Below are 23907 nucleotides of genomic sequence, written 5' to 3' on the forward strand. Positions count from 1 at the left end.
CCAATTGTCAGCTGTGTGACTTTGGGCAAGTCACTTCACTTCTCTGGGCAAGTCACTTCACTTCTCTGGGCCTCAGTTCCCTCATCTGTAAAATGGGGATTAAGACTGTGAGGCCCCCGTGGGACAACCTGATCACCTTGTATTCCCCCAGCGCCTAGCTTTACTTCTATTTATTCTGATGACTTGACACTTGTCCACATATTTTTTTTTGATAGCATTTATTAAGCGCTTACTATGTGCAAAGCACTGTTCTAAGAAGCACTGGGGGGTTACAAGGTGATCAGGTTGTCTCACGGGGGGCTCCCAGTCTTCATCCCCATTTTACAGATGAGGGAACTGAGGCCCAGAGAAGTGAAGTGACTTGCCCAAAGTCACACAGCTGACCGTTGGCGGAGCCGGGATTTGAACCCACGACCTCTGACTCCAAAGCCCGGGCTCTTTCCACTGAGCCACGCTGCTTCTCTTTTTTGTTTTGTTGTCTGTCTCCCCCTTCTAGACTGTGAGCCTGTTGCCGGGTAGGGGCCGTCTCTATATGTTGCCGACTTGTACTTCCCAAGCACTTAGTACAGTGCTCTGCACACAGTAAGTGCTCAATTAATATGACTGAATGAATGAACAGTGCTTTGCACAAAGTAAGCGCTTAGTAAATGCCATCATCATCATCACCATCACTTTCGTTCATACATTCATTCGCTTGTCTGCTGTGCTACCATGACCAGCTGCTTCACATGTTGCCGATTTGTACTTCCCAAGCACTCAGTACAGTGCTCTGCACACAGTGTGCGCTCAATAAATACAATTGAATGAATGAGTGAATGAATCTCTGGGCCTCGGTTCCCTCGTCTGTAAAATGGGGATTGAGACCGTGAGCCCCACACGGGACAGGGACTGTATCCCACCTCCATTTGCTTCTATCCACCCCAGTGCTTAAGTACAGTGCCTGGCACATAGCAAGTGCTTAATAAACACTAATAATAATAATGGTATTTGATAGGCACTTACTATATCCTATGCACTGTAACAATAATGGCATTTATTAAGCGCTTACTATGTGCGTCTAGCTTTATTTCTACTTACTCTGATGACACCTGTCCACATGTTTTGTTTTCTCTGTCTCCCCCTTCTAGACTGTGAGCCCGCTGTTGGGTAGGGACCGTCTCTATATGTTGTCAACTTGTACTTCCCAAGCACTTAGTACAGTGCTCTGCACACAGTAAGCGCTCAATAAATACGATTGAATGAATAAATATTCATTTATATAAATACTCATTATATTTTATAATATTATTTATATTATAATAAATATATATTATATATTGTATATTGCTATGTTATAATAAATACAATATTTATAATATTATTTATAATGAATATTCATTATTCAATGAATGAATAATGAATATTCATTCCCCCTTTTAGACTGTGAGCCCACTGTTGGGTAGGGACTGTCTCTATGTGTTGCCAATTTGTACTTCCCAAGCGCTTAGTACAGTGCTCTGCACATAGTAAGCGCTCAGTAAATACGATTGATTGATTGATTGATTATACTTATCAGCTGTGTGACTTCGGGCAAATAAATACTCATTTATACTCAGCCTTCCCAGACTGAGCCCCTTCCTTCCTCTCCCCCTCATCCCCCTCTCCATCCCCCCATCTTACCTCCTTCCCTTCCCCACAGCACCTGTCTATATGGATATATGTTTGTACATATTTATTACTCTATTTATTTATTTATTTTATTTGTACATATCTATTCTATTTATTTTATTTTGTTAGTACGTTTGGTTTTGTTCTCTGTCTCCCCCTTCTAGACTGTGAGCCCACTGTTGGGTAGGGACTGTCTGTATACGTTGCCAATTTGTACTTCCCAAGCGCTTAGTACAGTGCTCTGCACACAGTAAGCGCTCAATAAATACGATTGATGATGATGATGATAAATATGATTGAATGAATTAATGAATGAATGCAAAGCACTGTTCTAAGCGCTGGGGAGGTTACAAGGTGATCAGGTTGTCCCACGGGGGGCTCACAGTCTTAACCTCCATTTTACAGATGGGGTAACTGAGGCCCAGAGAAGTGAAGTGACTTGCCCAAAGTCACACAGCTGGGAAGTGGCGGAGCCGGGATGTGAACCCATGACCTCTGACTCCAAAGCCCGGGGTCTTTCCACTGAGCCATGCTGCTGTACTAAGCTCTGGGGTGGATGCAAGCAAATGGGGTTGGACACAGTCCCTGTCCCACATGGGGCTCACGGTCTCAATCCCCATTTTACAGATGAGGGAACTCCAGTGCCTGGTGCAAGCAGCATGGTTTAGTGGAAACAGCCCAGGCTTGGGAGTCTGAGGTTGTGGGTTCTAATCCCGGCTCCGCCACTTATCAGCTGCGTGACTTCGGGCAAGCCACTTCACTTCTCTGGGCTTCAGTTACCGCATCTGGAAAATGGGGATGAAGACTGTGAGCGCCACGTGGGACAACCGGATTACCTTGTATCTCCCCCAGCGCTTAGAACAGTGCTCAGCACATAGTAAGTGCTTAACAAATGCCATCATTATTATTACTATTACTAATCCCAGCTCTGCCACTTATCAGCTGTATGACTTGGGGCAAGGGACTTCACTTCTCCATGCCTCAGTGACCTCAACTGGAAAATGGGGATGAAGACTGTGAGCCCCATGTGGGACAATCTGATGACCTTGGATCTCCCCCAGAGCTTAGAACAGTGCTCGGCACAAAGTAAGTACTTAACAAATGCCATCATCACTATTATTTATTTATTACTATTACCTTTTAGACTGTAAGCCCACTGTTGGGTAGGGACTGTCTCTATATGTTGCCAACATGTACTTCCCAAGTGCTTAGTACAGTGCTCTGCACACAGTAAGCGCTCAATAAATACGAGCGATTATTATCTCCGGGTCTCAGTTCCCTCATCTGTAAAATAGGGATGAATAATAACCATAATAATTATGGTATTTATTAAGCGCTTACTATGTGCAAAGCACTGTTCTAGGCACTGGGGAGGCTACAAGGTGATCAGGTTGTCCCACGGGGGGCTCACAGTCTTAATCCCCATTTTACAGATGAGGGTACTGAGGCCCAGGGAAGTGAAGTGACTTGCCCAAAGTCACACAGCTGACAAGCAGTGTGGCTCAGTGGAAAAGAGCACGGGCTTTGGAGTCAGAGGTCATGGGTTCAAATCCCAGCTCCACCAATTGTCAGCTGTGTGACTTTGGGCAAGTCACTTCACTTATCCGTGCCCCAGTTCCCTCATCTGTAAAATGGGGATGAAGACTGTGAGCCCTCCGAGGGACAACCTGATCACCCTGTAACTTCCCCAGCGCTTAGAATGGTGCTTTGCCCATAGTAAGCGCTTAATAAACGCCATCATAAAAAATAATTGGCGGAGCGGGGATTTAAACCCCTGACCTCTGACTCCAAAGCCCGGGCTCTTTCCCCTGAGCCACGCTGCTCAGTGGAAAGACTGTGACCCCCCGTGGGATCACCTGATGACCTCGTATATATGTATATATATATACATATGTTTGTACATATTTATTACTCTATTTATCTTACTTGTACATATCTATTCCATTTATTTTATTTTGTTAATATGTTTTGTTTTGTTCACTGTCTCCCCCTTTTAGACTGTGAGCCCACTGTTGGGTAGGGACTGTCTCTATATGTTGCCAACTTGCACTTCCCAAGCACTTAGTACAGTGCTCTGCACACCGTAAGTGCTCAATAAATACGATTGATTGATTGATGATTGATTGATTGTATCTCTCCCAGCACTTAGAACAGTGCTCGGCACCCAGTAAGCGCTGACCAAACAGCATCGTTGTTATTAACACATTCCACCATCACCGCCCCTATTATTTGGCAACGCGTGTTTTGAGGAAACCGACCATTGCTCTGAGGAGCTGCCACTGGTGCTCGTCCTGGCAGGGGGAGGATGTCTCCTGGAGGGTGTGATTCTCCCTCAGCTCCCACAGCAGCCTCTTCTTGCGGCACATCTGCATCTGCGTGAGGGTGGCCAGAGCCCCGTGGCGAAGACTCAGCCTCCTCACCACTGAGCAGAGCAGCAGTCTGTGTTTCCGCAACAGGAACTGCCTGCAGCTGGGGAAAAATAATAATAATAATAATAATAATAATAATAGTAATAATAATAATGAAAATGATGGTATTTGTTAAGTGCTTACTATGTGCCGAGCGCTGTTCTAAGCGCTGGGGGAGTACAAGGTCGTCAGGCTGGATGGAATCCCTGTCCCACACAGCGCTCACACTCTTAACCCCTCCCCAAAGTCACTTCCCCCCTTCTCCAACCCCCTGGCTCTCAACACTCTCTGCTACTCTCCCATCCTTCCCAGCAGTATCCTCAGAGGAGCTCTCCTCCCTCCTCTCAAGTGCTACTCCGGCCACTTGTGCTTCTGACCCCATTTCCTCCCATCTCATGAAATCTCTCGCTCCATCCCTTCTCCCCTCTTTAACTTCCATCTTCAACCGCTCACTCTCCACTGGTTCCTTCCCCTCTGCCTTCAAACATGCCCATGTCTCTCCCATCCTAAAAAAACCCTCTCTTGACCCCACCTCACCTTCTAGTTATCGCCCCATATCCCTCCTACCATTCCTTTCCAAACTCCTTGAACGAGTCGTCTACACGCGCTGCCTCGAATTCCTCAACACCAACTCTCTCCTCGACCCCCTCCAGTCTGGCTTCCGTCCCCTACATTCCACGGAAACTGCCCTCTCAAAGGTCACCAATGACCTCCCGCTTGCCAAACCCAACGGCTCCTACTCTATCCTAATCCTCCTCGACCTCTCAGCTGCCTTCGACACTGTGGACCACCCCCTTCTCCTCAACACGCTATCCGACCTGGGCTTCATAGACTCCGTCCTCTCCTGGTTCTCCTCTTATCTCTCCGGTCATTCATTCTCAGTCTCTTTTGCAGGCTCCCCCTTCCCCCTCCCATCCCCTTACTGTGGGGGTTCCCCAAGGTTCAGTGCTTGGTCCCCTTCTGTTCTCGATCTACACGCACTCCCTTGGTGACCTCATTCGCTTCCACGGCTTCACCTATCATCTCTATGCTGATGACACCCAGATCTCCATCTCTGCCCCTGCTCTCTCCCCCTCTCTCCAGGCTCACATCTCCTCCTGCCTTCAGGACATCTCCATCTGGATGTCTGCCCGCCACCTAAAACTCAACATGTCCAAGACTGAACTCCTTGTCTTCCCTCCCAAACCTTGCCCTCTCCCTGACTTTCCCATCTCTGTTGACAGCACTACCATCCTTCCCGTCCCACAAGCCCGCAACCTTGGTGTCATCCGCGACTCCGCTCTCTCGTTCACCCCTCACATCCAAGCCGTCACAAAACCTGCTGGTCTCAGCTCCGCAACATTGCCAAGATCCGCCCTTTCCTCTCCATCCATACCGCTACCCTGCTCATTCAAGCTCTCATCCTATCCCGTCTGGACTACTGCACCAGCCTTCTCTCTGATCTCCCATCCTCGTGTCTCTCTCCACTTCAATCCATACTTCATGCTGCTGCCCGGATTATCTTTGTCCAGAAACGCTCTGGGCATATTACTCCCCTCCTCAAAAATCTCCAGTGGCTACCAATCAATCTGCGCATCAGGCAGAAAGAAACTCCTCACCCTGGGCTTCAAGGCTGTCCATCCCCTCGCCCCCTCCTACCTCACCTCCCTTCTCTCCTTCTCCAGCCCAGCCCGCACCCTCCGCTCCTCCACCGCTAATCTCCTCACCGTACCTCGTTCTCGCCTGTCCCACCATCGACCCCCGGCCCACGTCATCCCCCGGGCCTGGAATGCCCCCAATCCCTCTTCCCATCCGCCAAGCTAGCTCTCTTCCTCCCTTCAAGGCCCTGCTGAGAGCTCACCTCCTCCAGGAGGCCTTCCCAGACTGAGCCCCTTCCTTCCTCTCCCCCTCGTGCCCCTCTCCATCCCCCCCATCTTACCTCCTTCCCTTCCCCACAGCACCTGTATATACGTATCTATGTTTGTACATCTTTATTACTCTATTTATTTATTTATTTTACTTGTACATATCTATTCTATTTATTTTATTTTGTTAGTATGTTTGGTTTTGTTCTCTGTCTCCCCCTTTTAGACTGTGAGCCCAGTGTTGGGTAGGGACTGTCTCTGTATGTTGCCAATTTGTACTTCCGAAGCGCTTAGTACAGTGCTCTGCACATAGTAAGCGTTCAATAAATATGATTGATTTTACAAATGTGGTCACTGAGGCCCAGAGAATAATAATAATAATGATGGCATCTGTCAGCGCCCACTATGATGATGATGATGATGGTATTTGTTAAGCGCTTACTATGTGCCCAGCACTGTTCTAAGCGCTGGAGGAGATACAAGGTCATCAAGCTGGATGGAATCCCTGTCCCACACAGTGATCACATTCTTAACCCCATTCTACAAATGTTGTCACTGAGGCCCAGAGAATAATAATAATAATGATGATGATGGTGGTATTTGTTACGCGCTTACTACATGCCAAGCGCTGTTCTAAGCACTGGGGGAGATACAAGGTCATCAGGCTGGATGGAATCCCTGTCCCACACAGCGCTTACACTCTTAACCCCATTTTACAAATGTGGTCACTGAGGCCCAGATAATAATAATAATAATAATAATAATGATGATGGTATCTGTCAAGTGCCCACTATGATGATGATGATGGTTTTTGTTAAGCGCTTACTACGTGCCGAGCACTGTTCTAAGTGCTGGGGGAGATACAAGGTCATCAGGCTGGACAGAATCCCTGTCCCACACAGCACTTACACTCTTAACCCCATTTTACAAATGTGGTCACTGAGGCCCAGAGAATAATAATAATAATAATAATAATGATGATGGTATCTGTCAAGTGCCCACTATGATGATGATGATGGTTTTTGTTAAGCGCTTACTACGTGCCGAGCACTGTTCTAAGCGCTGGGGGAGATACAAGGTCGTCAAGCGGGACGGAATCCCTGTCCCACACAGCGCTTACACTCTTAACCCCATTTTACAAATGCGGTCACTGAGGCCCAGAGAATAATAATAATAATAATGATGATGGTATCTGTCAAGCGCCCACTATGATGATGATGATGATGATGATGGTATTTGTAACGCGCTTACTACGTGCCGAGCGCTGTTCTAAGCGCTGGGGGAGATACAAGGTCGTCAAGCTGGACGGAATCCCTGTCCCACACAGCGCTAACACTCTTAACCCCATTTTACAAATGCGGTCACTGAGGCCCAGAGAATAATAATAATAATAATGATGATGGTATCTGTCAAGCACCCACTATGATGATGATGATGATGATGGTATTTGTTACGCACTTACTACACCCCGAGCGCTGTTCTAAGTGCTGAGGGAGATACAAGGTCATCAGTCTGGACGGAATCCCTGTCCCACACAGCGCTTACACTCCTAACCCCATTTTACAAATGTGGTCACTGAGGCCCAGAGAATAATAATAGTCATAATAATGATGATGGTATCTGTCAAGCGCCCACTATGATGATGATGATGGTACTTGTTAAGCGCTTACTACGTGCCCCGCACTGTTCCAATCGCTGGGGTACACACAAGGTAATCAGGTTGTCCCACGGGGGGCTCTCGTCTTCATCCCCATTTTACAGATGAGGGAACTGAGGCTCAGAGAAGGAGTGACTTGCCCAAAATCACACAGCTAATAAGCGGCAGATCCGGGATTAGAACCCATGACCTCTGACTCCCAAGCCCATGCTCTTTCCACTCCGGAGTCCAGTCCAGTGCACGTCACCGACCGGGTGGTCCACAAACGCTGCCATTACATAAGAAAGTGATCACCCTTCCATTGCTTTTCCCGGTGATGTTTGTTCAACACTTACTTTACGGCAGCCACCGGACTGTCGGCTCACTGAGGGCAGGGAATGTGTCCGTTATATAATGATAATAATAATGATGGCATTTATTAAGCGCTTACTATGTGCAAAGCACTGTTCTAAGCGCCGGGGAGGTTACAAGGTGATCAGGTTGTCCCACCGGGGGCTCAGTCTTCATCCCCATTTTACAGATGAGGTAACTGAGGCCCAGAGAAGTGAAGCGACTTGCCCAAAGTCACACAGCTAACAAGTGGTGGAGCCGGGATTTGAACCCATGACCTCTGACTCCAAACCCCGGGCTCTTGCCACTGAGCCATGATGCCGCCACTTCACTTCTCTGGGCCTCAGTTACCTCATCTGTGAGCCCCACGTGGGACAACCTGATAACCTTGTCTCTACCCCAGTGCTTGGCACAGAGTAAGCGCTTAACAAATGCCATTATTATTCATTTATTCATTCAATCGTATTTATTGAGCGCTTACTGTGTGCAGAGCGCTGTACTAAGCGCTTGGGAAGTACAAGTTGGCAACATATAGAGACGGTCCCTACCCAACAGCGGGCTCACAGTCTAAAGCGGGAGAAAGACAACAAAACAAAACATATTAACAAAATAAAATAAGTAGAATAAATATGTACAAATAAAATAGAGTAATAAATACCTACAAACATATATAAATATATACAGGTGCTGTGGGGAGGGGAAGGAGGTTAGGCGGGGGGGAAGGGGAGACGGAGGAGCGGGAGACTGTGAGCCCACTGTTGGGTAGGGACTGTCTCTATGTGTTGTCAACTTGTACTTCCCAAGCACTTAGTACAGTGCTCTGCACACAGTAAGCGCTCAATAAATACGATTGATTGATTGATTGAGAGGAAGGAGGGGGCTCAGTCTGGGAAGGCCTCCTGGAGGAGGTGAGCTCTCAGGAGGGCTTTGAAGGGAAGCCATTATTATTACTATTAAGAAACCTCCCCTTACAGCCCTCATTTCTCGTCCCACTCCCTTTCACCTGACCCTAATTTGCTCCTTCTATTCACCCCTCCCTCCGTCCCACAACATTTATATTCAAACCCATAATTTATTTATTTATAGTAACATCTGTCTCCCCATCTAGATGGTAAACTCCTTCTGGGCAGGGAATAACGACGGCATTTGTTAAGCACTTACTATGTGCGAAGCACTGTCTTAAGCGCGGGGGAATACGAGGTGATCAGGTTGTCCCACGTGGGGCTCACAGTCTTCATCCCCATTTTACAGATGAGGGAACTGAGGCTCAGAGCAGTGAAGTGACATGCCCAAGGTCACACAGCAGACACGTGGCGGAGCCGGGATTGGAACCAGTGACCTCCGACTCCCAAGCCCGGGCTCTTTCCACTGGGTCACGAGGGAACGTGTTTGCCAACTCTTCCGTACTGTACTCTCCCAAGCATTTAGTACAGTGCTCTTTATCCGCAAAGCGCTCAATAAATACAACTGATTGACAGCCCTCCCATATAAGAGGCTTTTAGACTGTGAGCCCACTGTTGGGTAGGGACTGTCTCTATATGTTGCCAATTTGTACTTCCCAAGCGCTTAGTACAGTGCTCTGCACATAGTAAGCGCTCAATAAATACGATTGATTGATGATGATGAAGAGCACAATCCGGCTGGCGTGTGGGGGTTGGAGGACCGAGGTTCTAACCTCGGTTCTGTATCCGCCTGCTGTGTGACCTTCGGTAAGCCGTTTAACTGCTCTGTGCCTCTGCTTCCGCATTAATCCAACGGGGACTCAATACCTGGCCTTCCTTCTTTCCTTCCTTCATTCATTCAATCGTATTTATTCATTCATTCATTCAGCCAATCGCATTTATTGAGCGCTTACTGTGTGCAGAGCACTGGACTAAGCGCTTGGGAAGTCCAAGTCGGCAACAGAGACGGTCCCTACCCAACAGCGGGCTCACAGTCTAGAAGGGGGAGACGGAGAACAAAAACAAAACATATTGACAAATAAAATAAATAGAATAAATATGTACAAACAAAATTAATAGAGTAATAATTAATAGATGAATTAATAATTAATAGAGAGGAGCAGCGTGGCTCAGTGGGGAAGAGCACGGGCTTTGGAGTCAGAGGTCAGGGGTTCGAATCCCGGCTCTGCCACATGTCTGCTGTGTGACCTTGGGCAAGTCACTTAACTTCTCTGAGCCTCAGTTACCTCATCTGTAAAACGGGGATTAAGACTGTGAGCCCCACGTGGGACAACTCGATCACCTTGTATCCACCCCCAGCGCTTAGAACAGTGCTCTGCACACAGTAAGCGCTCAACAAATGCCATCATTATTATTAATAAATATTAAGTTAATATTAAGTTAATATTTATTAATATACTATAATATATAGTACTAAGCGGGCTGTACTAAGCGCTTGGGAAGTCCAAGTTGGCAACATATAGAGACGGTCCCTACCCAACAGCGGGCTCACGTGAGCCCATGTGGGACGGGGACTGTGCTAGACCTGACTACCTTATCTCGATTCCAGCGCTTAGTTCGGGGCCGGCCACTTGGTAAGCGCCTCCCGGACACCACAACTATTATTTCTATTACGACTGCATTGCTTTGTGATGCCGGCATACTCACTCTTCACTGAGGCCATCTAATCGGTCTAACACTCCACGGATGATAGTCTCACGTTTCTCCGCGATGTGCTGCTGCATCACGGCGGATACCGCGGATTCCTTCGCCCATAACTAAAAATCCCAGAGAAAACGTTGCTGAGTTTCCTGATTGGGAAGAGCTTAAAAGGTTTCTTTTTTCAATCAATCAATCAATCAATCAATCGTATTTACTGAGCGCTTACTATGTGCAGAGCACTGTACTAAGCGCTTGGGAAGTACAAATTGGCAACACATAGAGACAGTCTCTACCCAACAGTGGGCTCACAGTCTAAAAGGGGGAGTGCGTGATATTTACTGAACACTTACTGAGTGGGGAAGTACAATAAAACACAATTGGTAGACACGCTGCCCGCCCAAGCTTACAATCTATATGTTGCCAACTTGTACTTCCCAAGCGCTTAGTACAGTGCTCTGCACACAGTAAGCGCTCAATAAATACGACTGAATGAATGAATGAATGAATATTATCATTTTTTATTGATGGGACTGAAACGTCACCTCTAACTCATTCTTTTTTTTTTGCATCCAACATTCAGTCAGTTGCTTTGTGATTTTCACAACTCAGGGGCTGTCTTATGTAATTCATTCAATCGTATTTATTTAGCGCTTACTGTGTGCAGAGCACTGTACTAAGTGCTTGGGAAGTAGCAGGGTAGCAGTTTGGATGGAGAGGAAAGGGCGGATCCTGGCGATGTTGCGGAGGTGAGACCGGCTGGTTTTGGTAACGGCTTGGATGTGAGGGGTGAACGAGAGAGCGGAGTCGAGGCTGACACCAAGGTTGCGGGCTTGTGAGACGGGAAGGATGGTAGTGCCGTCAACAGTGATGGGAAAGTCAGGGAGAGGGCAGGCTTTGGGAGGGAAGATAAGGAGTTCAGTCTTGGACATATTGAGTTTTAGGTGGCGGGCAGACTTCCAGGTGGAGGTGTCCTGAAGGCAGGAGGAGATGCGAGCCTGGAGGGAGGGAGAGAGAGCAGGGGCAGAGATGTAGATTTGGGTGTCATCAGCGTAGAGATGATAGTTGAAGCCGTGGGAGCGAATGAGGTCACCGAGGGAGTGAGTGTAGATCAAGAACAGAAGGGGACCAAGAACTGACCTTGAGGAACCCCTACAGTAAGGGGATGGGAGGGGGAGGAGGAGCCTGCAAAAGAGACTGAGAATGAACGGCCGGAGAGATAAGAGGAGAACCAGGAGAGGACGGAGTCTGTGAAGCCAAGGTCGGATAGCGTGTTGAGGAGAAGGGGGTGGGCCACAGTGTCAAAGGCAGCTGAGAGCTGTAATGGCAGCATTTGTGGACCTCCCACTTGGTGAAGTGCACTGGACTGGACTGCTTAGTGGAAAGGGCAGGTGGTTGGGAGTCAGAGGTCATAGGTTCTAATCCCAGCTCCGCCGTTAGTCAGATGTGTGACTTTGGGCAAGTCACTTCACTGTCAAATGGGGATCAAGATTGTGAGCCCCACGTGGAACAACCTGATCACCCTGTATCCTCCCCAACGCTTAGAACAGTGCTTCGCACATAGTAAGTGCTTAACAAATCCCATCATTATTATTATTGTTATTATGATTATGGCGATTGAGTGGAAGAGTTTGTGAAAACGTATGGGTTTGATTTTGAAAGTGCTATACCAAAACGGTATCACCGAAATTCTCTTTTCCCAAAAGAAACCTCCCCCAAACTCACACCTTTTATTAAATATCCAAACCATTTCCCATAAAACGGATCATTTTACCCCTATCAAATCTACATTAAGAAACTGCATAGTCTACTAAATGGAATCGTTGCCCACCGCTGGGGCTTTAAATTGAACTTAGTCCCTAAACGTAGATTCTAAGATGCCGAAGTTAATCGAGGGCAGCTCGTAAACTAAGACCAACATAAACATTAATTTCTATTTATTTTATTTTGTTAGTATGTTTGGTTGTGTTCTCTGTCTCCCCCTTTTAGACTGTGAGCCCACTGTTGGGTAGGGACTGTCTCTATATGTTGCCAACTTGTACTTCCCAAGCACTTAGTACAGTGCTCTGCACACAGTAAGCGCTCAATAAATACGATTGATTGATTAAATAGGGTGCTTCCCTTTGTTGAATATTTGGCCTGGAGCTACTGAAGAGGGATGTTAAAACACACACCTGCTTTTCTTGTTCAAGGGCTTCTTGAAAAAGACTCCACCGTTTTTTTCGGAAACGGTCTAATTTCTCCAGCTGAAGGCTGGAATTCTGCTCCATCTCTTGTTTCAGGTATTCACATTCTCCCGGGGAAATAGCAGTTCCCCCTGGGAGGGTTTGAAGGAACATCTCCTCTTCCAAATTCTTAAAGATGCGTAAGGCGTTACCATGCAGTTCCTGTGAAAAGGAAAGAAGCAAAAGAATATATCCTCAGAGGCGTCAGAGATAGGGCCAGTAATTTGGTTTTAGGAGGTCAAAAACCTGGATTTGGTGTTTCTTTTCCCACAGTCTCTAATTTTGGGTGTTTTTTTTTTTTACTCCAGCTTGTGTACAGAATCACGTCAATCTTAAAGCTGAAGGAAACGAAATTGATTTTCAGAGTCGGCATGATAACAACAATAATAATAGTAATTGCGGTATTTGTTAGGCACTTACTAAGTTCCAGGCACTGTTCTAAGTGCTGGGGTAGATAATCCGTTTAGACACGGTCCACGTCCCGCATGGGGCTCACAGTCTCAATCCCCGTTTTCCAGGGGGAGGTCACTGAAGCCCAGAGATGTGAAGCGATTTGCCCAAGGTTGCACAGCAAACAAGTGGCAGAACCAGGATTAGAACTCAGGTCCTTCTGCCTCCGTGATCTATCCATTAGGCAATGCTGCTTCTCTTGAAAATGACGCTGGATATTGCCCTCCAGGTGAGAGAACAGAGCTATTCTACATTGAGGTGCTCAAGTGATAGGGACAGTGCTCTGCAAACGGTACATACTCCCTTATTTTTTTAATGGCATTTTCTCATTTGTTCCATTGTATTCATTCATTCAATCGTATTGACTGAGCGCTTACTGTGTGCAAAGCAATGTACTAAGCACTTGGGAAGTACAAATCAGCAACATATAGAGACGGTCCCTACCCAACAAATAAATTCTATTTATTTAGACTGTGAGCCCACTGTTGGGTAGGGACTGTCTCTATATGTTGCCATCTTGTACTTCCCAAGCACTTAGTACAGTGCTCTGCACACAGTAAGCGTTCAATAAATACGATTGATTGATTGATTGATTTTATTTTGTTAATATGCTTTGCTTTGTTGCCTGTCTCCCCTTTCTACACTGTGAGCCCGCTGTTGGGTAGGGACCGTCTCTATTTGTTGCCAGCTTGTACTTCCCAAGCGCTTAGTACAGTGCTCTGCACACAGTAAGCGCTCAATAAATACGATTGAATGAATGAACGAATGAACAACGGACTCATTGAGTGCTTATTGTGTACAGCGCTTAGAACAGTGCTTTGCACATAGTAAGCGCTTAACAAATGCCATTAATAATAATAATAATAATGATGGCATTTATTAAGCGCTTACTATGTGCAAAGCACTGTTCTAAGCGCTGGGGAGGTTACAAGATGATCAGGTTGTCCCACGGGGGGCTCTCAGTCTTAATCCCCATTTTACAGATGAGGAAACTGAGGCACTGAGAAGTGAAGTGACTTGCCCAAAGTCGCACAGCTGACAATCGGCGGAGCCGGGATTTGAACCCATGACCTCTCACTCCAAAGTCCGTGCTCTTTTCCACTGAGCCACGCTGCTTTATTATTTATCATTATTAACAGAGCCTGCACTAAGTCCTTGGGAGAATACAATATTCATTCATTCCTTCATTCAATCGTATTTATTGAGCACTTACTGTGCGCAGAGCACTGTACTAAGCGCTTGGGAAGTACAAGTTGGCAACATATAGAGACGGTCCCTACCCAACAACAGGCTCAAAATCTACAAGCAGGAGACAGACAGCAAAAACAAAACACGTGAACAGGTGTCATGTCAGCAGAACAAATAGAAATGAAGCTAAACGCACATCTTTTAGACTGTGAGCCCACTGTTGGGTAGGGACTGTGTCTATATGTTGCCGACTTGTACTTCCCAAGCGCTTAGTACAGTGCTCTGCACACAGTAAGCGCTCAATAAATACGATTGATTGATTGATCACTGACAAAATAAATAGAATAGTAAATATGTACAAGTAAAATAAATAGAGTAATAAATCTGGACAAACATATATACAGGTGTTGTGGGGAGGGGAAGGAGGTAGGGTGAGGGGGATGGGGAGGGGGAGACAATAAACAGACACATTCCCTGCCCACAATGAGCTTACTATGTGCCAGGCTCTGTACTAAGCGCTGGGGTAGATGCAAGCTGATCAGGTTGGACAGGTCCCACGTAGGGCTCTCAGTCTTAATTCCCATTTTACGAAGGAGGGAACTGAGGCCCAGAGAAGTGAAATGACTTGCCCAAGGTCACGCAGCAGATAAGCGGTAGAGCCGGGATCAGAATTCAGGTCCTCCGACTCGTCGGCCCGTGTTTTAGCCACCGCTAATACCACCAACTGATTCACCGTTTTGGAAAGTGCAATAAACCCACTTCTTCTTCCACCAGATCCCCTTGCGCCAACTTGTTTGGGGAGAAGAATGCTTGACAATTCCATCACGGGGCATCCAAAAAGTCAATCAAACGTCCATCATCATCAATCGTATTTATTGAGTGCTTACTATGTGCAGAGCACTGTACTAAGCGCTTGGGAAGTACAAGTTGGCAACACATAGAGACAGTCCCTACCCAACAGTGGGCTCACAGTCTAAAAGGGGGAGACAGAGAACAAAACCAAACATACTAACAAAATAAAATAAATAGAATAGATATGCACAAGCAAAATAAATAAATAAATAAATAGATTAAGACCGAGTCTGGTCCGAGACCCTCTGAGGGACTGTGATCGACTCTCTCACGCCAGAGGCCTCCACCTTGGCGTCCACAGGAACAGCGTGGCTCAGGGGAAAGAGCGCGGGCTTGGGAGTCAGAGGTCATGGGTTCAAATCCCAGCTCCGCCACTTAGCTGTGTGACTTTGGGCAAGTCGCTTCACTTCTTTGTGCCTCAGTTCCCTCATCTGGAAAATGGGGATTAAGACTGGGAGCCCCAAGTGGGACCGCTGTTGGGTAGGGACTGTCTCTATATGTTGCCAACATGTACTTCCCAAGCGCTTAGTACAGTGCTCTGCACACAGGAAGTGCTCAATAAATACTACTGAATGAATGAATGAATGAATGACTACCCCAGCACTTCACTGCGATGGCCAAGGGGTTCAGGCTTCGGAGTTGAAATCCAGTGGGTTTCCCCACGCAGTTTCAAATCTTAGAGAAGCAGCACGGCATAATGGCTACAGCACAGGAGTCAGAAGGTCATGAATTCAAATCCCGGCTCCGTCACTTGTCTGCCGTGTGACCTTGGGTAAATCACTTCATTCTCTGGGCCTCAGTGACCTCCCAGACTGAGCCCCCTCCTTCCTCTCCCCCTCCTCCCCCTCCCCATCCCCCCCACCCTACCTCCGTCCCCTCCCCACATCACCTGTATATATGTTTGTACGTATTTATTACTCCATTTATTTATTGTATTTGTACCTATTTATTCCATTTATTTTATTTTGTTAATACGTTTTGTTTTGTTGTCTGTCTCCCCCTTCTAGACCGTGAGCCCGCTGTTGGGTAGGGACCGTCTCTATGTGTTGCCAACTTGGACTTCCCAAGCGCTTAGTACATGCTCTGCACACAGTAAGTGCTCGATAAATACGACTGAAAAGTGAAAGTCTGTAAAATGGGAATTGAGACCGTGAGCCCCACGTGGGACAAGGGACTGTGTCCAACCCGATTTGCTTGTATAATAACAATAATAATAATAAGGATCAATCAATCAATCGTATTTATTGCGCGCTTACTGTGTGCAGAGCACTGTACTAAGCGCTTGGGAAGTACAAGTTGGCAACATATAGAGATAGTCCCTACCCAACAGTGGGCTCACATGGCATTTATTAAACGCTTGCTACATGCAAAGCACTGTTCTAAGCGCTGGGGAGGTTACAAGGCGATCAGGGTGTCTCACAGTCTTAATCCCCAATTTTCCAGATGGGGTAACTGAGGCACAGAGAAGTGAAGTGCTTTGCCCAAAGTCACACAGCTGACAATTGGAGGAGCCGGGATGCAACCCAGCACTTAGCCTGGCACGTAAGGAAGCACTTAAAAAATCACATTATCGTCATTATTCGTACAGTGTTTAGCACAAAGTGCTTAACGAGCGCCGCTACTATTACAATGCTGATTACTCACACTGCTCCTGATCCCCTCAAGCTGTGCACGCAACCAGTGTCTCAGTGGAAAGAGCCCGGGCTTTGGAGTCGGAGGTTGTGGGTTCAAATCCCGGCTCCGCCACTTGTCAGCTGGGGGACTCTGGGCAAGTCACTTCACTTCTCTGGGCCTCAGTTCCCTCATCTGGAAAACGGGGATGAAGACTGTGAGCCCCTCGTGGGACAATCTGATTACCCTGTATCTACCCCAGTGCTTAGAACAGTGCTTTGCACATAGTAAGCGCTTAACAAATACCAATCTTATTATTATTATTATTATTATTATTATTATTATTATTATTATTAACCACCGTTTCCAACGTTGGAGGCACTGCGTTTTCGCCCGGGAGAAGCATCTGCCTAGGAGGAGGGTTGCCAGTTTCCCGACGGTACTGAATCGGGAAAACACGTCATCTACCAGAGCAATCTGGATTAACGTTGAAATTCGTTGGCAAAATAATCGCCCCCTCTGATCGTCGAGGCTCTGGCCACAGTAGGCGGCTGGGGTGGGCGTGAAAAAGTTCACTCGAAAACCTTTCCTCTAATAATAATAATAATAATAATAATAATAATAATAATAATAATAATGGTATTTGTTAAGCGCTTACTACGTGCAAAGCACTGTTCTAAGCACTGGGGGGGGAAACAAAGGGTGATCAAGTTATCCCACGTGGGGCTCACAGCCTTAATCCCCATTTTACAGATGAGGGAACTGAGGCTCAGAGAAGTTCAGTGACTTGCCCAAAGTCACACAGCTTGACAATTGGCGGAGCTGGGATTCGAACCCATGACCTCTGATGCCCAAGCCCGTGCTCTTTCCACTGAGCCACGCCGCTTCTCAATGCTTATTGAGCATTTACTGTATGCAGACCACTGTACTAAGTGGTCAGGAGAGTACAATAATATCATCATCATCATCATCATCATCATCATCAATTGTATTTATTGAGCACTTACTGCGTGCAGAGCACTGTACTAAGCACTTGGGAAGTACAATTTGGCAACATATAGAGACGGTCCCTACCCAACAGTGGGCTCACAGTCTAAAACGGGGAGACAGAGAACAAAACCAAACATACTAACAAAATAAAATAAATAGAACAGATATGTACAAATAAAATAAATGAATAAATAAATAGAGTAATAAATATGTACAAACATATATACATATATACAGGTACTGTGGGGAAGGGAATAATAATAATAATAATAATAATAATGGCAATTATTAAGTGCTTACTACGTGCCAGCGTGGCTCAACGGAAAAAAGCACGGGCTTTGGAGCCAGAGGTCATGGGTTCAAATGGGTTCAGCAGACATGTGGTGGGGTTGGGATTCGAACCCATAACCTCTTACTCCGAAGCCCGTGCTCTTTCCACTGAGCCACGCTGCTTCTCTGGGTCTGTGAGAATTAAACGGAACATTTTTCCCCGCTGAAAACTGAAGAAGGTATAAACGGGAAGATATAGGATTTCAATCTCTTCTTCGGAAATGTTAGGGTAGCAGTTTCCAGTAACCCGAGGCAAGGTTACGCTCTTTATGGGCTTCGAATGAAATGATGACATCGGTCCAAGGAGACAGATGAAATATAATTCCAGCAGACATGTTGGCTCATGCTCTTTATACCCATTTCCTCCAAAAAAGACCTACGCAAACAGATAAAAATGCATCTCCTTGTGCGTGTTTTCTTTTTTTCCCGTTTGACATCTTATCCTTTAGAAAAACACAGCTTCCCAAGTACGGTCCTTCCAATATCTGACAAACGGCAAATTCCGCGCTGATCTGTCTACACTTAAAACTAGCAAAAAGCCCTGTCTTGGCCAGGTTAGGTAACAATAATAATAATAATGATGGTATTTATTAAGCGCTTACTATGTGCAAAGCACTGTTCTAAGCACTGGGGAGGTTACAAGGTGATCAGGTTGTCCCACGGGGGGCTTGCGGTCTTAATCCCCATTTTACAGATGAGGGAACTGAGGCCCAGAGAAGTTAAGTGACTTGCCCAAAACCAGCTGACAGTTGGAGGAGCCGGGATTTGAATAATAATAATAATAATAATGATAATTGGCATTTGTTAAGCGCTTACTATGTGCAAAGCACTGTTCTAAGTGCTGGGGAGGTGACAAGGTGATCAGGTTGTCCCACGGGGGGCTCGCAGTCTTAATCCCCATTTTACAGATGAGGGAACTGAGGCCCAGAGAAGTTAAGTGACTTGCCTGAAGTTACACAGCTGACAGTTGGAGGAGCCGGGATTTGAATAATAATAATAATAATAATTGGCATTTGTTAAGCGCTTACTATGTGCAAAACACTTGTTCTAAGCGCTGGGGAGGATACAGGGTGATCAAGTTGTCCCATGTGGGGCTCCCAGTCTTAATCCCCATTTTACAGAGGAGGGAACTGAGGCACAGAGAAGTTAAGTGACTTGCCCAAAGTTACACAGCTGACAGTTGGAGGAGCCGGGATTTGAATAATAATAATAATAATAATAATAATAATAGGCATTTGTTAAGCACTTACTATGTGCAAAGCACTGTTCTAAGCGCTGGGGAGGATACCGGGTGATCAAGTTGTCCCATGTGGGGCTCCCAGTCTTAATCCCCATTTTACAGAGGAGGGAACTGAGGCCCAGAGAAGTTAAGTGACTGGCCCAAAGTCACACAGCTGACAATTGGCAGAGCTGGGATTTGAACACGTGACCTCGCCCGGGCTCTTTCCAGTGAGCCACACTGGGGGTGGGGGAGGAGAGGACGGACTTTTCCTCCTTTTCCTTCCCTGTATTCCTCATTCTCTCCCGGAAATGTCTCCCTCCTCCGTTCCTTGTTCCGCCAGCTCCTCCCGCCTCCAACACTCCCTACGGCCCTCAACTCTTCCGTTCATCTGCCCGTCTGCTTCCCGATAATAATAACAGACGATGACTATCACGATAATCATAATGATGATAATCGGGGCTGGTGGCGGCCGCCCCGGGGGTAGGGACCGCCTCTATAGGTTGCCAACTTGTACTTCCCAAGCGCTTAGTACAGTGCTCTGCACACAGTAAGCGCTCAATATATGTATATATATATATGTATATGTTTGTACATATTTTATATGTTTGTATATGTTTATGTATATGTATATGTTTGTACATATATCACTCTATTTATTTATTTATTTTATTTGTACATATCTATTCTATTTATTTTATTTTGTTAGTATGTTTGGTTTCGTTCTCTGTCTCCCCCTTTTAGACTGTGAGCCCACTGTTGGGTAGGGACCGTCTCTAGATGTTGCCAATTTGGACTTCCCAAGCGCTTAGTACAGTGCTCTGCACACAGTAAGCGCTCAATAAATACGATTGATGATGATGAGGATGATGAATAAATACGATTGACGATGATGATGATGACTCCCGTCAGTTCAGATGGTCACATCGGCCGCGGCACGCGCTCCCCGGACGACAGGCCTGACCACGGTCTCCCGATACGCAACCGCACAGTCCCCGTGTACCGCCCGCGGGGCCGCAGAGCCCCACACCCGGACGTCCAGTCTACTCGCAGAGCCGCAGAGCCCCACACCCGGACGTCCAGTCTACTCGCAGAGCCGCAGAGCCCCGAGAATCAATCAATCAATCAATCAATCGTATTTATTGAGCGCTTACTATGTGCAGAGCACTGTACTAAGCGCTTGGGAAGTACAAATTGGCAACACATAGAGACAGTCCCTACCCAACAGTGGGCTCACAGTCTAAAAGGGGGAGACAGCGGAGAAGCGACCGTCCGCTCCACCCGGGCTTCACGCGCGGCCGCAGAGCCCTTACGCTTACTTGTTAAGTGCTTACTTTATGCCTGTTCTGAGCACTGGGTTAGATATGAGATCATCGCAGTGTGCTCAGTGGGAAGAGCCCGGGATTTGGAGTCAGAGGTCATGGGTTCAAATTCCGGCTCCACCGATTGTCAGCTGTGTGACTTTGGGCAAGTCACTTCACTTCTCTGGGCCTCAGCTGCCTCATCTGTAAAATGGGGATTAAAACTGTGAGCCCCCCATGGGAGAATCTGATCACCCTGGAAGCTCCCCAGTGCTTAGAACGGTGCTTTGTACATAATAAGCGCTTAACAAATACCATCATCATTATTATTATTATTATCAGGATGGACACAGTCTTGGTCCCTTGTCTTGTCTTATGCCACCGTCTCCCCGGACTACATACGTGGCCAGAGAGCGCCTACGTCCCACCGCCCACTTTACACGGATTACACGTGTGGCTGCAGAGCCCCTATATTCATTCATTCACTCTTTCAATCATATTTATTGAGCGCTTACTGTGTGCAAAGCACTGTACTAAGTGCTTGGGAAGTACAAGTTGGCAACATATAGAGACGGTCCCTACCCAACAGCGGGCTCACAGTCTAGAAGGGGGGACAGTCCACCGTATGTGAAGTACACGTGTGGCCACAGAGCCCCTATGCCCAAACATACACTCTACATGGACTACATGTGTGGCCACAGAGTCCCTACTCCCAATCATACAGCCCACCCGGACAACACGCGTGGCCGCAGAGCCCCTACATCCCATCGTACCCTCTACGTGGACTACACACACGACCACACAGCCCCTACACTCAACCGTACCCTCTACACGGACTAACGATGGCATTTTATTAAGCGCTTACTATGTGCAAAGCACTGTTCTAAGCGCTGGGGAGGTTACAAGGTGATCAGGTTGTCCCACGGGGGGCTCAAAGTCTTAATCCCCGTTTTACAGATGAGGTAACTGAGGCACAGAGAAGTTGAGTGACTTGCCCAAAGTCACACAGCTGACAAGCGGCAGAGCCGGGATTTGAACCCATGACCTATGACTCCAAAGCCCGGGCTCTTTCCACTGAGCCACGCTGCTTCTCTCCCCCTTCTAGACTGTGAGCCCACTGTTGGGTAGGGACTGTCTCTCTATGTTGCCAACTTGTACTTCCCAAGCGCTTAGTACAGTGCTCTGCACACAGTAAGCGCTCAATAACTACGATTGATTGATTGATTGATTGATTCTCTACATGCATGACCACAGACCCTCTACCCCCAGAGATACACTCTACATTTGGCTCCATGCTGAGTGCTGGACTGAAGCTAAGGTAAACATCGCAGCCCGAACTGGATGCGAGAAAGCCTTTCGAGGAAAGTCGGCACAAAAATTCAAAAGCCCTCAAGCACCTGAGCGTCAAGCCTAGGGTATTAGACGGGGGAGTCGAGGGTTGACTAGATAATAATAATAATAATAACTGTGGTACGTGCTAAGAGCTTACTACCTGCCACGCACTGTACTAAGCGCTGGGGTAGATAGAAGACAGTCAGGTCTGACAGGAGGCTCACAATGGAAGGCAGAAGCAGGACAGAGCAGTGGATAAAGCAGGGGCCCGGACATCAGAAGGATCTGGAGAGGCAGCGTGGCTCAGTGGAAAGAGCCCGGGCTTTGGAGTCAGAGGTCATGGGTTCAAATCCCAGCTCCGCCACTTGTCAGCTGTGTGACTTTGGGCAAGTCGCTTCATCATCATCATCATCATCAATTGTATTTATTGAGCGCTTACTATGTGCAGAGCACTGTACTAAGCGCTTGGGAAGTACAAATTGGCAACATATAGAGACAGTCCCTACCCAACAGTGGGCTCACAGTCTAAAAGGGGGAGACAGAGAACACAAACCAAACATACTAACAAAATAAAATAAATAGGATAGATATGTACAAGTAAAATAAACAGAGTAATAAATATGTACAAACATATATACACATATACAGGTATATATATCTATATATGTGTGTGTGTGTATATATATATATATATATATATATGTATATACATATACATATATACTTCACTTCTCTGGGCCTCAGTTCCCTCATCTGGAAAATGGGGATTAAGACTGTGAGCCCCCCATGGGGCAACCTGATCACCTTGCAACCTCCCCAGCACTTAGAACAGTGCTTTGCACATAGTAAGCGCTTAATAAATGTTATCATTATTACTATTATCCCGGCTCTGCCACGTGTCTGCTGAGTGACCTTGGGCAAATTCATTCATTCACTCATTCAATCACATTTATTGAGCGCTTACTGCGTGCAGAGCACTGTACTAAGCGCTTGGAATGGACAACTCGGCAACAGATAGAGACGGTCCTTACCCAACAACGGACTCACGGTCTACAAGGGGGAGACAGACAACAAAACAAAACAAGTAGACAGGCATCAGTGGCATCAAAAGTCACTTCACTTCTCTGTGCCTCCTTATCCTCCTCTGTAAAATGGAAATTAGAACTGTGAGCCCCAAGCGGGACATGGATTGCATTCAACCCCCAGCGCTTGGTAATAATAATAATAATAATAATGGCATTTGTTAAGTGCTTACTATGTGCGAAGCACTGCTCTAAGCACTGGGGGGGATACAAGGTGATCAGGTTGTCCCACGTGGGGCTCACAGTCTTAATCCCCATTTTACAGATGAGGGAACTGAGGCTCAGAGAAGTTAAGTGACTTCCCCAAGGTCACACGGCAGACATGCGGCGAGCCGGGATTAGAACCCATGACTTCTGCCTCCCAAACCCATGCTCTTTCCGCTGAGCCACATACAGTGCCTGACACAGAGTAAGCGCTTAATATATCAATATTTAAACTAAAGAAACGTTGGAGGGAGAACTGATATCGAATCCCCGATTTGGCCGACCAAGGAACTGAGGCACAGAAAAATCAAGTGACTCTCGCCCAAGGTCCCGGGGCAGACAGGTGGCAGAGCCGGCATGATGAAGTGCAAGGTGGAGCCCACTGCAAACCAGAATAATCTGGAGGGGAAGCCACGGGGGGTCGGCTCGAGGTGAACTTGGGTTCTCGGATTTTCCCGCCTTAATTAAGTTCTCGGATTTTCGCACGTTAATTTAAAAATGAGAAAAACAAAAGCTACCTGGCACAACTCGGCAACGGCATCCGTGGCTTTACGGTCCTCTTCTTCTTCCAGATCAAACCGACTCAGTCTCTGCTTCTCCAGTAATTCATGGAAAGCCTTGGCCAAATAGGAAAAGA

General features: G+C 46.8%; 1 protein-coding gene across 1 annotated transcript in view; it reads right to left on the reverse strand.

Annotated features, from left to right (window-relative positions):
- EVC (EvC ciliary complex subunit 1) overlaps positions 1–23907 on the reverse strand; it is a 101976-nt gene that overhangs the window by 30012 nt on the left and 48057 nt on the right. Inside the window, exons 11-14 of the mRNA XM_038744852.1 lie at positions 23789–23887; positions 12661–12873; positions 10496–10605; positions 3906–4116 (exon numbers count right to left, since the gene is read on the reverse strand). Coding sequence (XP_038600780.1) covers positions 3906–4116; positions 10496–10605; positions 12661–12873; positions 23789–23887 — 633 coding nt within the window. The remainder of the gene's footprint in view (positions 1–3905; positions 4117–10495; positions 10606–12660; positions 12874–23788; positions 23888–23907) is intronic.

The sequence above is a fragment of the Tachyglossus aculeatus genome, chromosome 4 (assembly GCF_015852505.1).
Source record: "Tachyglossus aculeatus isolate mTacAcu1 chromosome 4, mTacAcu1.pri, whole genome shotgun sequence".
Lineage (NCBI taxonomy): Eukaryota > Metazoa > Chordata > Mammalia > Monotremata > Tachyglossidae > Tachyglossus > Tachyglossus aculeatus.